Raw genomic sequence first — 14479 nt, forward strand, 5'->3', positions numbered from 1 at the left:
CTGAGGGGAGAAAAGAGGAAAAAAACAAAAACAAAACAAAACAAAAAAACAAACCAAAAAGACCAAAAGCAACAAAGACTAGAAAGGACTAGAGACCACCACCAGAAACTCCAACTCTACAGGCAACATAATGGCAATAAATTCATATGTTTCAGGACTCACTCTAAACATCAATGGACTAAATGCTCCAATCAAAAGACATAGGGTAACAGAATGGATAAGAAAACAAGATCCATCTATATGCTGTTTACAAGAGACCCACTTTAGACCTAAAGACACCTTCAGGTTGAAAGTAAGGGGATAGAGAACCATCTATCATGCTAATGGTCAACAAAAGAAAGCTGGAGTAGCCATACTTATATCAGACAATCTAGACTTTAAAATAAAGACTGTAACAAGAGATGAAGAAGGGCATTATATCATAATTAAGGGGTCTATCCACCAAGAAGATCCAACAATTGTAAACATTTATGCTCCAAATGTGAGAGCACCCAAATGTATAAATCAATTAATCACAAACATAAAGAAACTCATTGATAATAATACCATAATAGTAGGGGATTTCAACACCCCACTAACAGCAATCATCTAACAGAAAACCAACAAGGAAACAATGGCTTTGAATGACACACTGGACCAGATGGACTTAACAGATATATTCAGAACATTTCATCCAAAAGCAGTAGAATACACATTCTTCTCCAGTGTACATGGAACGTTCTCTAGAATAGATCACATACTGGGACACAAATCAGCCCTCAACAAGTACAAAAAGATCGAGATCATACTGTGCATATTTTGAGACCACAATGTTATGAAACTCGAAATCAACCACAAGAAAAAATGTAGAAAGATAACAAATACTTGGAGACTAAAGACCATCCTACTAAAGAATGAATGAGCTAAGTTAAAGAGGAAACTAAAAAGTACATGGAAGCCAATGAAAATGATAACACCACAGCCCCAAACCTCTGGGACGCAGCAAAGGCGGTCATAAGAGGAAAGTGTATAGCAATCCAGGCCTTCCTAAAGAAGGAAGAAAGGTCTCGGATACACAACCTAACTTTACACCTTAAAGAGCTGGAAAAAGAACAGCAAGTAAAACCCCAAACCAGCAGAAGAAGGGAAATAATAAAGATTAGAGCAGAAATCAATGCTACTGAAAAAACAAAAACAAAAACAAAACAAAACAAAACAAAATGGTAGAACAGATCAACGACACCAGGAGCTGGTTTTTTGAAAGAATTAACAAAATTGATAAACCACTAGCCAGTTTGATCAAAAAGAAAAAGGAAAGGACCCAGATAAATACAATCAAGAATGAAAGAGGAGAGATCACAACCAACACAGCAGAAATAAAAAACAATAATAAGAGAATATTATGAGCAATTATATGCCAATAAAATGGGCAACCTGGAAGAAATGGACAAATTCCTAGAAACATATACACTACCAAACCTGAAACAGGAAGAAATAGAAAATCTGAACAGACCTAGAACCAGTAAGGAAATCGAATTAGTAATCAAAAATCTCCCAGAAAACAAGAGTCCAAGGCCAGATGGCTTTCCAAGTGAATTCTACGAAACATTTAAAGAAGAGTTAACACCTATTCTCTTGAAGCTGCTCCAAAGGGTAGAAATGGAAGGAAAACTTCCAAACTCTTTCTATGAGAAGAATTACACATCGTTAAAGGTGTCACTTGCGTTTGTCACACAGACACACCTCTGGGTAGTAGCACATCCCGGATCTTCTGACTTCCATGCCAGCGTTCCTTCTAATTAGTGCAAGACCTGCTTTAGTCTCTTGAAGAGTTAATGAAATATGAGCTTTTTTTTTTCCTCAGAAGATAAGCCCTGTTGGAAATATGCCTATCTGGTGAGATGTTGAAGAGACTTATTTCTGAAAACTAGAGAGTATGGAATTGATTTAATTTGATGTAATAGTTGGATAGCCATTCAGTAGGAGCATCTTACAGAATGGAGACCATATTGCTGGTGTAGTTATTTTATTTTATTTTTTTTAAATTTTTTTTAACGTTTTTATTCATTTTTGAGACAGAGAGAGACAGAGCATGAATGGGGGAGGGTCAGAGAGAGGGAGACACAGAATCTGAAACAGGCTCCGGGCTCTGAGCTGTCAGCACAGGGGCCCGATGCGGGGCTCGAACTCACGGACCGCGAGATCGTGACCTGAGCCGAAGTCGGCGCTCAACCGACTGAGCCACCCAGGCGCCCCTGGTGTAGTTATTTTAGAGGCTAACAAACGAGAGAACATTTTGATAACTCCTTGGAGAATGGATTTTGGTTGTTAATCATGGGACATCACTCTCTGAATTCCACATCCACTGAATGCGCTTACATTAAAATATTCCTTCTTTATTCAGCTACTCGCATATCAGCAGTGTTTTAGTATATATATACATAGGGAAGTTTTGACCACTTATTTAGTGTATGTAGACAGGTAATTTGGATAACTTAGGTTTTCAAATACAATTTTTTAAAAAAGTTTACTTATTTATTTTGAGAGAGACAGAGAAAGAGAGAGAGAGAACAAGCAGGGGAGGAGCAGAGAGAGAGATTCCTAAGCAGACTCACGGAGCCCTACGCAGGGCTGGAACTCATGAACTGTGAGATCATGACCTCAGCTGAGATCATGACCTCAGCCGAAATCAAGAGCCATATGCTTAAGTGACTGGGCCACCCAGGCGCCCCTCAAATACTATTTTTTCCCAGTAGGCATATCCAATTAATTTTGTTTTGCTTCAATTAGATAAATAGCAAAATTTCTGTTTTGATTTACCATTGCCGTCAGAGCTGACAAAGTAAGGTCTGTAAGAGTGGAGGAAAATTCCTGGTTATTCGTCCAACTTTTCTCTATCCCAGGATATGGAGAGTACATAGGACATACAACTCCTATAAATACCATATTGCCATATATTTCTATCTTTTTGCTGAAAATACATATCATATATGCCTCTTCAAAATATTTCTCTAGATCTCTGTACATCTTGCAGTAATGTTACAGGGCTGTGTCTCTAAATGTCCATAGAGGAGCATAGATTTTAGCATGCTTGGTCGCAGATGGCAGTCAGTCACCTGGAACCAGCAGTCTGCACCTGCCTAACTCGGGTATTTTCTTCTGAAGAAGAATGCCCGAAACAGGGGGGTGTCATAATATCGGCTGCATGCAGGGCAGGCTGCTGGGGGACATGTGTCATTAGCTCACCCTTGCTAGGACATGTGTACCATTCATTATGTGTAAACATAATGTCCCCCACAGGACAACGAGCAGGAAAAAAAATAAGTCTTCCCCAACACATCTCACTTTCCCAAACAAATCTACAAAACTGTTATGTTCATGGGAAGAAGGTCCATTAGAAGTTTATTGATTTACAAGTTGAAGAAATGAGGCCATGCAGTTATTATTAAAAATAACAACCCCCCCCCTTTTTTTAAATGCACACCTTCTGATTAGTTTCCAAGATGGATTATTGATGTCATGGGAAATTTGTAACGGAATGTGAATAAGGCACACCTTTGTGATATTGGTGAATGGGATTTAAAAATACACATTATGGTTTAGTAAGTGTGGTCAACGATGCATTTCTTTTACCTGGCTCTTCATGGCAGTAGGGGATACCATTTTTTGACTGTGACGGTCTTAATAAAAAGCAAGGCATTGCAATAAAGGGGACTTAGAACTCAAATATTCAAAATTGTACCTTTGGGCAAAAAGCATCTTTCGATATAAAGTGTCAGGTTGTACTAGAGGGAAACGTGAAAAAACTTCTCTCCTGATAGGCAAATGTTACCCTTTGTTAGTTGCATGTTCTGTGCAAAGTCACAAAACAAACTGTAGAAGAATGAAAACCATTTGGAGAAATCTGGATGGATCATCATTGGTTAACTAGAGCTGGCTTACTTTTCCCTTATAGCACAGATACAAGCTTATATCAACTTGTCTGCCAAAGCCATTAAAAGCCCTTAAATTGTATCTGTATCTGAAGTACAGAAAGTGCCAATGGTTTAAAATAATTGTTTTGAAATGAGTATGTTTAATGAAAGTCATTTTTGGAACATGAAACTTAGGAAATGCTTCCTAAAGATTTCATGTCGCAGGCATTGGAAAAGACCCATAACCAACTGCACGCTCTTCATTTCCAATTAAATGTCACAAAGATATCCGGAATTAAGCACATTTAAGACTAAACCATGGTTCCTTCCAGATCTGGTTCTCTTTGGGTGTTTCCTGTCACAGGAAATGTCCGGTTGTAGATCTGTCAATGACAATTGACTGCAGCTAGAAAGGCAGACGAAGAAGATACGGATATGTGTGGCAAACGTGTATTAATTTTTGGCACGGGGAATGCCCTTGGGACAGGCGGGTAGAAATAGTCTATGGGCACTTGGGAGTTAAGACACTGGGGACACTGGAACTGGGCTGGGGATGTGGATTTGGCAGTCATCTACACAGAAGTGATAGATGAAGTTAAGCGAGACAAATGGGCATCTGAGAGGGAGAAAAAGAAAGGAGAGGAACCAGAGATGTTTACTGGGCATCACAAAATCAAATAGAGTTTAACAGGGAAACGGTAGCGTCCACAATTTCAGTGGATGAGGAGTGGGATAAAACCACTGGATTTAATGTCCTTGGAGAGTTTTCAGAAACGTGGTGAGACTCAAAGTCAAATTATAGTAATTATCAAACAGTTATAAAACAGTGTTGCTTGCTTTATGCAACTTGCTAATGTCACTGGACCTCAGTTTTTTCTTCTTTAAAATGAAGGGACTCTTTAGATAAACTCATCTAGACTCTAAGAAGTTGAAGTAGACATTTTCAGCTGAATGAATGAGTGAATGAATAAAACTGTATGTATTTCCTACCAGTTCTAGAAAGAATTTCCATAAATAAGGAGAAGTGGTTTGTACGGACCTCTCACTTTAAGACATCTTGTCAAAATAAGACTACGAGTAATAGATTATCTGATGGAAACTATTATCAAGGAAAGAATTTTCAAAACAATAGACTCTGGATTCTTTAATCATTTGATCTTACAAAAGGATAGTTGGTAACATCACAAAGCAAAGAGATACAGGAGACCCTTGCACTTGATTTGCTGACATTTATTTTTGCTCTGATTTTTTTGGTGAATGTACATGTCATTCAGTTGTGCTACTCTGGATTTCTTACCCCTTTGCCAATATTTATTAGGTCCTCATATCACTGGTAACACTGCAATTCCATAATGTGCAAGAAAACAAGCATATTGCAAAAGCAGCATTGTCTTGGTAATTATTTTCCTATATATGCCGAAGTTTTATTGTTTTTTTTTTTCTTTCCTTTTTCAATAAATTCAACCTACTCATAAAACCAGTAGGTAACTTAGGGCCCCAGGGCTGGTAAAATAATTGAACCTCAAGTCCAAATTCTCAGTATCTGTAATGAAGCATTTTGAAAGCCTGATACAAGCCCAAGGCCAGTCAACAGAGTCTAAGAATTTTAAGTGAACTTTTTCAATATAAAATTAGGACTACTTTTTTGTTATTATGACATTTAATTAAAAAAATTATTTATTTAAATTCAAGTTAGTTAACAGTATAGTATTGGTTTCAGGAACAGAATTTAGTGATTCATCACTTACATATAACACCCAGTGCTCATCCCAGCAGGTGCCCTCTTAATGCCCACCCCCATCTAGCCCATCCCCTAAGAAGCCTCCCCTCCAGCAACCCTCAGTTTGTTCTCTGTATTTAAGAGTCTCTTATGGTTTGCCTCCCTCTGTTTTTATTTTTCTTTCCCTTCCCTTTTATTCATCTTTGTTTTTTAAATTCCATATATTTGTCTTTTTCTGACTTATTTTGCTTAGCATAATACACTCTAGTTCCATCCACATTGTTGCAAATGGCAAGATTTCATTCTTTTAGATTGCCAAGTAATATTCCATTATATATATGAACCACATTTTTGTCCATTCATCAGTAGACAGACATTTGGGCTCTTTCCATACTTTGGCTATTGTCGATAGTGCTGCTATAAACATTGGGGTGCATGTGTCCCTTGGAAACAGCACACCTGTATCCCTTGGATAAATACCTAGTAGAGCAATTGCTGGGTCATAGGGTAGTTCTATTTTTAGTCTTTTGAGGAACCTCCATACTGTTTTCCAGAGTGGCTGCACCAGCTTGCATTCCCACCAGCAGTGCAAAAGAGATCCTCTTTCTCCGCATCCTCGCCAACATCTGTTGTTGCCTGAGTTGTTAATGTTGGCCATTCTGACAGGTGTAAGGTGGTATCTCATTGTGGTTTTGATTTGTATTTCTCTGATGATGAGTGATGTAAATTATTACTATTTAATGGATATGTAGCATGTCCTTTTTAGAGTCTTTTCTTCCCACTTAAAATTTTTCCTCCAGAAGTTTATTTACAAATTTATTGTAAGTTATTTTTCCTTATATTATACATTAAAATATATAGTATATGTATTATTGTATCCTACTAAAAAGTAAATTCATTTTCTGGGATATTTACATTAATGAAGATCTATGAGGGGGATTTTCCTAGTGAAGAGGACTTGAATTATGGAGCTGGATTCTAGACTTTTCTGACTGACAGTTATTCCAACTGCAAATGGCTTTATCTGGTACATTGAAGAAGCCGTTCTTCAGGGAAGCTGATGGCATGTTGGATACATTCCCCAATTCAACCAGAAGGGCTCAGCCGTCTTTCCTGAATCTGACATATCTGACATATGAGCAAGGGGCAAATCAAAGTGGAAAATAATAATTTTAACATGCAGAATTCATCACAGGATTTAAACAATTAGAATTTTACTTTATTTCAGAATAAGTTTACAGTTGAAAAAAAAGATATTTACTAAAGCCACATAATTCATATGAACAAAACTTTTATAGCAAAACCTTGGTACATGAGCATTAGTAATTTGAATACTATATGGGTATAGAAGATATTTAAAAAACGGAAACGACGTATCCCAAAGGCTGTAGGAGGCACAATATATATATGCTTGTATTGGGTCTGCAAGCATTATACTAGAATTCATTACACTGATCCAACAAGTTGTGGATTGTTCAGCACTGTGTACTGAAAGGATACAAAGGAATATGCTAGTTTCTCTTGTACTGAAAAAGCATGTTCTATCAATACTACAAAATAGGAGCAGCAAGTCAAGCCAACAAACAATTTCTTAGGTTTTGGAAGAAGTGTTACATCTATGGCTTTGTAACTCTCATTGTTTTGAGACTGGTTAGAAGTCTGGAAAGTGAAAAAGGAAGTCTATAATAAAACATTAACGACATACTTTACAAGGCATCTGATTATTCATTCAACAGGTTCAACACTGGGAAACAAAAAAATTTATGAGCTTGATCTTTGAGCAAAATTGTGAGGTAATCTGTCTGCCTCCTCCCACCAATCGTTTGGCATAAAAAAAAAAAACTTTCTGCAGAAAAGTAAAAGTTTCCCATTTGACAATGGCAGAAGAATATTTTAAGAAAAATTAGAAATTACTTCTAGTTTTAAGTTTTAGTAACTGTAAAGAATACAAGTCTTCTAAGGGCAAGAAACTGGATAATGGTCTTTAGGATGGAATTTTCTTACGTTTTGTAAAAAAAAAAAAGTGCCTTGAAATATGTATCATGCTGACAATGTATCCACGCTGACAAAGGTGAACATTTGGTAAAAACGAGGGAAAAAAGGTCAAAACTTTTCAGAGCATATTACTACTGCATCACACTGAAACTGTCTCAAGGGTAAAAATATACATCTTAGATTCTCAAAGGTTTTATTTTCCAACTAGCAATTAAACTGAAGTGTCAAATTGAATCATGCAGTATTTTTACCTATCAGCTACTGTGTTCATGATATTAGGGGGACAGAATTCTCCCCTCCCCCTTAAAATGTGTAATGCTCACTAGTCATCATGTGGAACTCAAATTACACACAAAGGCAAATCATGAAGAAACGTTAAATACTTCAAAATGCCCAAGAAGGCATGCCAGAAATGATGCTGTTTCTAGAACACAGAACTGCTGGAAGCCAAAACCAAAGCAGTAGGTGTTCCTGCGACTTCTAGGTCTTCAATGCTGCTTGTTTTTTTTTGTTTTGTTTTGTTTTGCTTTTGTTTCTTTTTTTGATGGGTTCAGGTCAGGGGGCTCAGTCTCTCTGGAGGTTAGCCCATAATTTCTGCAGGTTCCGTGACCAACTTGGATCCATCCCAGGCTGTCTTGAACTGTTCTGGAACAGGAAATTCTCTCTGGAAGAATGAAGAACAAAGTTACTTGAACCCGGGCTTTCTTCTGCAAACAGATGGGAGCCTGAATAGTGTCGCATGATGGACAAAGACATTTTAGGGGACCCAAGCGTGTGTTGTGGAGAGGTCCTGTGTGTCATGTGGAGACCCGGATAGTTATGTGTCAGTTCTGTCAGTCAATTCTAGCATCATGATTAAAGCTGGATCCTCCTGGGGTGCCTGGGGGGCTCAGTTAGTTAAGAGTCTGACTTTGGCTCAGGTCATGATCTCACAGTTCGTGAGTTCGAGCCCTGCATCAGGCTCTGTGCTGACAGTGCAGAGCCTACTTCGGATCCTCTGTCCCCCTCTCTCTCTCTCTGCCCCTCCCCTGCTCATGCTCTCTCTCTCTCTCTCTCTCAAAATAAATAAATTTGAAAATAAAGGGTGTGTGTGGGGGAAACCTAGAACCCCCTAAGAATGAGGCATTCTTCTAAGTACTAGGTATACATGGACTCAGTCAACTGATAGCTCTGTAAGTGAGGTGTTACTGAGACGCCATCCATGGGAAACAGGTCTGGGAGGTCAAGCAACTGGCTTAAGATGATATTGCTGTGAGCAGAGCGGCCAGCGGTGGACAGCCTCTCCACCAAACTCGAACCTGCACAGGATCAGCTGGGGGTCCTGTTCAAACCCAGACTCTGGGGCCCCTGAGGGGCTCAGTCGGTTAAGCGTCGGGCTTGGTTTCAGCTAAGGTCATGATATCACAGTTCGTGAATTTGAGCCCTGTATTGGGCTCCTGTTGGCAGCTCGGAGCCTGCTTGGGGTTCTCTCTCTCTCCCTCTGTCTCCACCCCTCCCCCGCTCTCCCTCCCTCTCTCTGCCCCTCCCCACCCCCTCTCGCAAATAAACTTAAAAATGCAGATTCTGATTCAGGAGATCTGGGGAAGAGAATGGTCATCTGTATTTCCAGCAAGTTCTGAGGGGACACTGAGGCTGCTGATGTCCAGTCACGCTGAGTAGAAAGGTTTTATCCCGGTGTTATGGGTGTACCCTTTGATGAAATAGGAAAATGTGCTTCGGGTTATAAATTTCTTACTCTGCATCCTGCCACCATCTCTTCCCACTGGGAAATATACACCCGAGAGAGAGAGAGAGAGAGAGAGAGAGAGAGAGAGAGAGAGAGAGAGAGAGATGTGTGGGGGATGGAGGGGGGATGCAGGAGAGCCAAAACAAATGTAGTTTGGAATCTCTCTTTTCCCCAGAAAGTGATTCTGCGGTCATTTCAGGAGAGGATCCAGGGCACCTGGGTGGCTCAGTCTTTCCCGTGTCCCACTTCACTTCAGCCCAGGTCATGATCTCCTGGTTTGTGACTTTGAGCCCCGTGTCGGGCTCTGTGCTGACAGCTCGGAGCCTGGAGCCCGCTTCGGATGCTGTGTCTCCCCCTCTCTCTCTCTCTCTCTCTCTCTCTGCTGTGTCTCCCTCTCTCTCTCTCTCTCTCTCTCTCTCTCTCTGACACTCCCCTGCTTGCTCTCACTCTCTCAAGAACAAATAAACGTTCAAAAAAAGAAGATGATCGAAAAGGAAGGTGAGAAGCAGTACTCTTGATGCTGGCTTCCATGGCCTCCCTGGACTTCCTGAACACACAGCACTGCTGAAACCCCAAGTATCGGACAAGCTGGTGTCTGCACTCACCCATCAAGGAGACGCAATGTTTCAGTGGAATATACACGCAAGTCCGTATCTTTTCAGCTGTGGGATGCAACTGCTTCTTTTGGAACAAGCTATTTATTTTAAAGGGAAAGCCCTTTTTTAAAATTATTCTTCTTTATTTTATTTTTGAGGGGGGCGGAGAGAGAGAGAGCACAAGTGGGGGAGGGTCAGAGATCAAGGGAGACAGAGGACCCGAAGTGGGCTCCATGCTGATGGCACAGAGCCCAACATGGGGCTTGAACTCACAAAAAAAAATTAAAATTTTTTAATTTTAGGGAAGGCCCTTTCTCTAAGGAGCGATGAATTCTCCCTGAGTGAAACCTGTAGCGGAAAGCCTTAAGATGAAGCAAAGAAGCCGAAGTCTTCATAACCTAGTGTGTGTGTGTGTGTGTGTGTGTGTGTGTGTGTGTGTGGTCAGTATCCCATCTGGGTCTCTTCCCGATGAGTAGACAAGGAGGCTTGGTGGTTGCTCTCAAGAACAGGTCAGGTGGGGAGTACCCCGGAGTGGAGGTGCTTCTTTGCTAGTAACCATGATTCAGCTGCTTCACATCTTTTTTGGGAGTGAAGTAATGTGATGACATTCTTCTCTGGGCGACTGATTTCCTTCAGGATGAGTCATCCCCACCATCCACCCCCAGACTGCTATGCCCACGGCTGGACCCGTGTATTGCTTCCTTCCACCTCCAACTAGAAAATGTAAGAAGAGAAGCTGGATGGGATGCCTGGGTGGCTCAGTCGGTTAAGCGTCCGACTTCGGCTCAGGTCATGATCTCGCGGTCCGTGGGTTCAAGCCCCGAGTCGGGCTCTGTGCTGACCGCTCAGAGCCTGGAGCCTGTTTCAGATTCTGTGTCTCCCTCTCTCTCTGACCCTCCCCTGTTCATGCTCTCTCTCTGTCTCAAAAATAAATAAATGTTAAAAAAAAATTAAAAAAAAAAAAAGAAGAGAAGCTGGAATGAGGGCATAAGATAATCTACCTATAAAGGGAAGACTCCTTTTTCAGCCTGAAAGCTCAGGTTTCGACCCCTACTCATGCTTTAGGTCAGTGGATCTCAAGCTTGGCTCCATGTTGGAATCAGCAGAGAAGCTTTAACAAATGCAGATCCAGGGACCACGCCCAGGGATGCTAGCTCAATCACTCTGGCAAGGTGGTCCAGACCCACCGTTTTTCTTAGAAGATCCAGTTCCCGTGCAGACTGAGCCTTCTGCCTACACAGCTTCAAAGGCCAGGGACCACCCTAAGTTTCGGCTCTCTTATCCGAAGCTGCTTTGTATTAGTTTTAGCTCCTCAGCAGTGTGGACATGGAGAACGTGAGAAGACTCTTCCCCAGCTCAGGGTTAGACCGGCCAAATACCGAGCTGGGAGGCATGGCCCAGTGCTGGCGGAATTCTGTTTTTCAGCCTGACAGGATGGATTCTAGGCTGTGCTACTTAGCATGAGGCTGGGTAGTACTCAAGACAGGTGGACAAAGAGAACGTGGGAGCAGGGATGTCGTCTGCCTAAGGAGATCAACCTGAGTACTGACTATGTAGACAGTCGGCTGGTGTCTGAACCACAGGCTGATGCGGTGCCTTCGAAGTTCCTTTTGCTCCCATCCTCCCCTGCTTCCCTGTCCCCTCTCCCCGCCTCCCCCTTCCTGCACAGTTAGAATCAGAGGGAATCGCCTCTGGGTTGATCTGTACTCTTCCAAGAAGCAACAACTAGAAGGAACCAATAACCTGCTTCCAAGTTGCATCAACCAGCAAGCTCACCACACTGAATGATGCAGAAAAAAGTACTCATTTAGACTTCCTTTTCGATGTGTGAGAGCATCTGCGTGCTTCTTTTAGGGGCTGCTTTGTTGGGGAGAGGAGGCATAGAGAAGAAATAGTTGCAGAATCAATTAGGCTGTGTTTCTCAGAGGGGCTGGATGGGCTGATGGCATCAGAATCACCCGGGACGCCTGTTAAAGTGCAGATCCCCAGACCCCGCCCAAAGCCCCCTGAATCCAACCTGCAGGTGCAGACTTTGGGAGGTGACATTTTCGTCAAGCTTCTCGGCTGATCCTTACACTGAGTTTGAGAACCCCTGTTGTAAGTATACCTACAGGAGAAATAGGTCTACTAATTGTCGACCTCCCTCCCATTTTTTCCCCAAGGTATTTCTCCTTCCTTTCTGTTTGCCTCCACCCCAGCAAAGGAAAACAGTCAGTCCTCAATACCATGAACTCGGATGTATGGGGTACCATTTGAGAAAAGCTAGCCCGTTAAGGTAATTACCAGTGAACTTCTTAGAGAATCACAAATCCAGGAATGAGCCCAGTCAGGAAACTAACAGGGGAGAAGAACTGTGGAAGGCAACTCTCCGAATTCCTCTTCTGCCTGTGAATTATTCTACAAATGAAGTTCACAGGTTGGGAGCTGATTAATCAATCTCTAAGAATGTTAATAAGGATGGGGCGCCTGGGTGGCTCAGTCAGTTAAGCATCCAACTCTTGATTTCAGCGCAGGTCACGATCTCACCACAGTTTGTGAGTTCAAGCCTCGCATCAGGCTCTCTGCTGATGGTGCAGAGCCTGCTTGAGATTCTCTCTCAAAATAAATAAACATTAAAAAAATGAAGAAAAAAAGAATGCTAATAAAAAATGCTCAAGAAAAATTCTTTACCGGCTTTTAAAAGGTACTTACATAATCACCATCCTGAGGAATCAGGACATTCATTTCAGATGATTTGGCACTCACGATCTCACAGTCCAGTGCCTCTTCACTGAGGTAGATGTGGCAACCTTCCGTCTTATTAATGGAAATCGTTGGCACTTTCCCCATGACCTGAAATAAACAAGAGAACAATCCTGGGACCAACGTAGAGAAATAAAAATTAGAATGTCCTTGAATAAGCATGGTGCATGGGCTTCCCGGAGCTTTAGGAAGAGCTGGGTCAGGGCTAGTGAGGCTGCTTAATGGCACTGTGTCCAGGCTGAACTGGTGGGTGTCATTTGGGGACAGAATGAAAGGACCACACAAAGGGATTCTCAAGCCGCAGGGTCTCTTTCCTGAGACAAAATGAAGGGATTAATGTGAAAACAGCAGCTAAGTGTTCAGAAAAAGTCTCACCCCCCTCGAGTGGATTTGCAACATATATTTGATTTCATGATAAAAGCAACAAGGAGCATTTGCTTTTATTTGCTTACAATTTTCATTCTGACAAATCTATCAATCTTAGGTTAAAACAAATACTAATATTGCCACTTAAGAGTAAACACACTGTTCTGTAATCGAGTAGGTTTTTCTTGAACCTAAATTAGAATAAATAAGAAACACTACAATTCTTTTCCCATAAGTCTTCTGCCGGATAAAAATCTCACTGGCTGAATGTGAAGCCTGAATAAGACATTGAGCGTCTAGGTTATTTTGAAATGTATTAATTCCAGGAGCCAAAACCGGGGACTTGGTTGAGGCCACTCACTGGATAGATAAACAGGATCATACCCACGAGGGGGGGCGGTTCTTTGTATTGTTTGCAAATATCTAAGTGCTATAAAAATATTGCTCAGTTTCAAATTTCTTGTTTTAACAGTTTTGAGACATCCCCCCCACCAATCTCTATAGGGGCAGCCTGTTCCCCAATGACCATATTACAACTCTAGAATTTTCCTTCTTGTAATGGTAATTGGAAGTGATAAAGACATCTGCTGTTTCACCCTGAAGAAAAGGCTGGATTGCAAACCCAAGGAGCAGCTCCTGTCGATGGTGCAGGTGATGTAAAGAATTCCTCAGGGGGAGTCTAGCCAGGTCACCACACTTTTCTGTTTTCTCCCTCTCTCCATAGAAACTGGACACCGAGTTAGCAATGAGCCCCAGTGCCAAAAAAAAAAAAAAAAAAAAAAAAAAAAAAAAAAAGCAGAGGTAGTTCAAGGTCAGGTAAGCATGGGATTTGCCATAAATAAACTAAAACAGTAACAATACATAGATCTATATTTCAAAAATGTGTCAGCAGTAATGTTTTGGTGATTTCTCCGTTTATCTTCTAGTGATGAAAAGCATTTACAGTTGCCTCGAACGATATGGAAGCCAGGCAAGTCAAGAGAAAAGATAAACTGTCAGTGGGTCTTTGGTGATTTGTTTGTGAGGCAGAATGGGGACCCTTGAGGCAAGCACAGGACACTAATCCACTCTGCTGATATTTATATATTGCTATATTGTATTACAAATGCATAAACACTCCATGTTTCCGGAAGTCTGAAAAAGCAACAGCAGACCTTAAACCATTGCCCCAATATGGTACGAATGCTCTTTTCCACAGTGTTTTGGTCAACACTGCATGAGCACAGATTGTAGACATGCTCTTTGTGCCCTGGTGGTCTGGGAGCACTTTGGGAACAGAAATGGCTTCTTATCAAGGGAACTGGGTCCAAGAGTCGTTCCTCTGCTGAGTGACAGGTGATGTGTGACCTTGCCCAGGCCAATGCTCTAGCATTTAATCTGTTTCTGTATTAGTTTGGTTTTTCCATAAATGTATTTCTCTACAAAAAAATTTTTTTTAAGA

The 14479-nt window shown here is 41.3% G+C and overlaps 1 protein-coding gene across 2 annotated transcripts in view; it reads right to left on the reverse strand.

Moving 5' to 3' along the window:
* Window positions 1-7012: 7012 nt before the first annotated feature.
* Window positions 7013-14479, reverse strand: part of CAP2 (cyclase associated actin cytoskeleton regulatory protein 2) — a 157722-nt gene continuing 150255 nt past the window's right edge. For both annotated transcript variants that reach the window (XM_042937835.1, XM_042937834.1), the window contains exons 12-13: window positions 12622-12762; window positions 7013-8272 (exon numbers count right to left, since the gene is read on the reverse strand). In XM_042937835.1, the coding sequence (XP_042793769.1) occupies window positions 8189-8272; window positions 12622-12762 (225 nt within the window). In that variant the 3' untranslated portion in view covers window positions 7013-8188. The remainder of the gene's footprint in view (window positions 8273-12621; window positions 12763-14479) is intronic.

The sequence above is a fragment of the Panthera leo genome, chromosome B2 (genome assembly GCF_018350215.1).
Source record: "Panthera leo isolate Ple1 chromosome B2, P.leo_Ple1_pat1.1, whole genome shotgun sequence".
NCBI lineage: Eukaryota > Metazoa > Chordata > Mammalia > Carnivora > Felidae > Panthera > Panthera leo.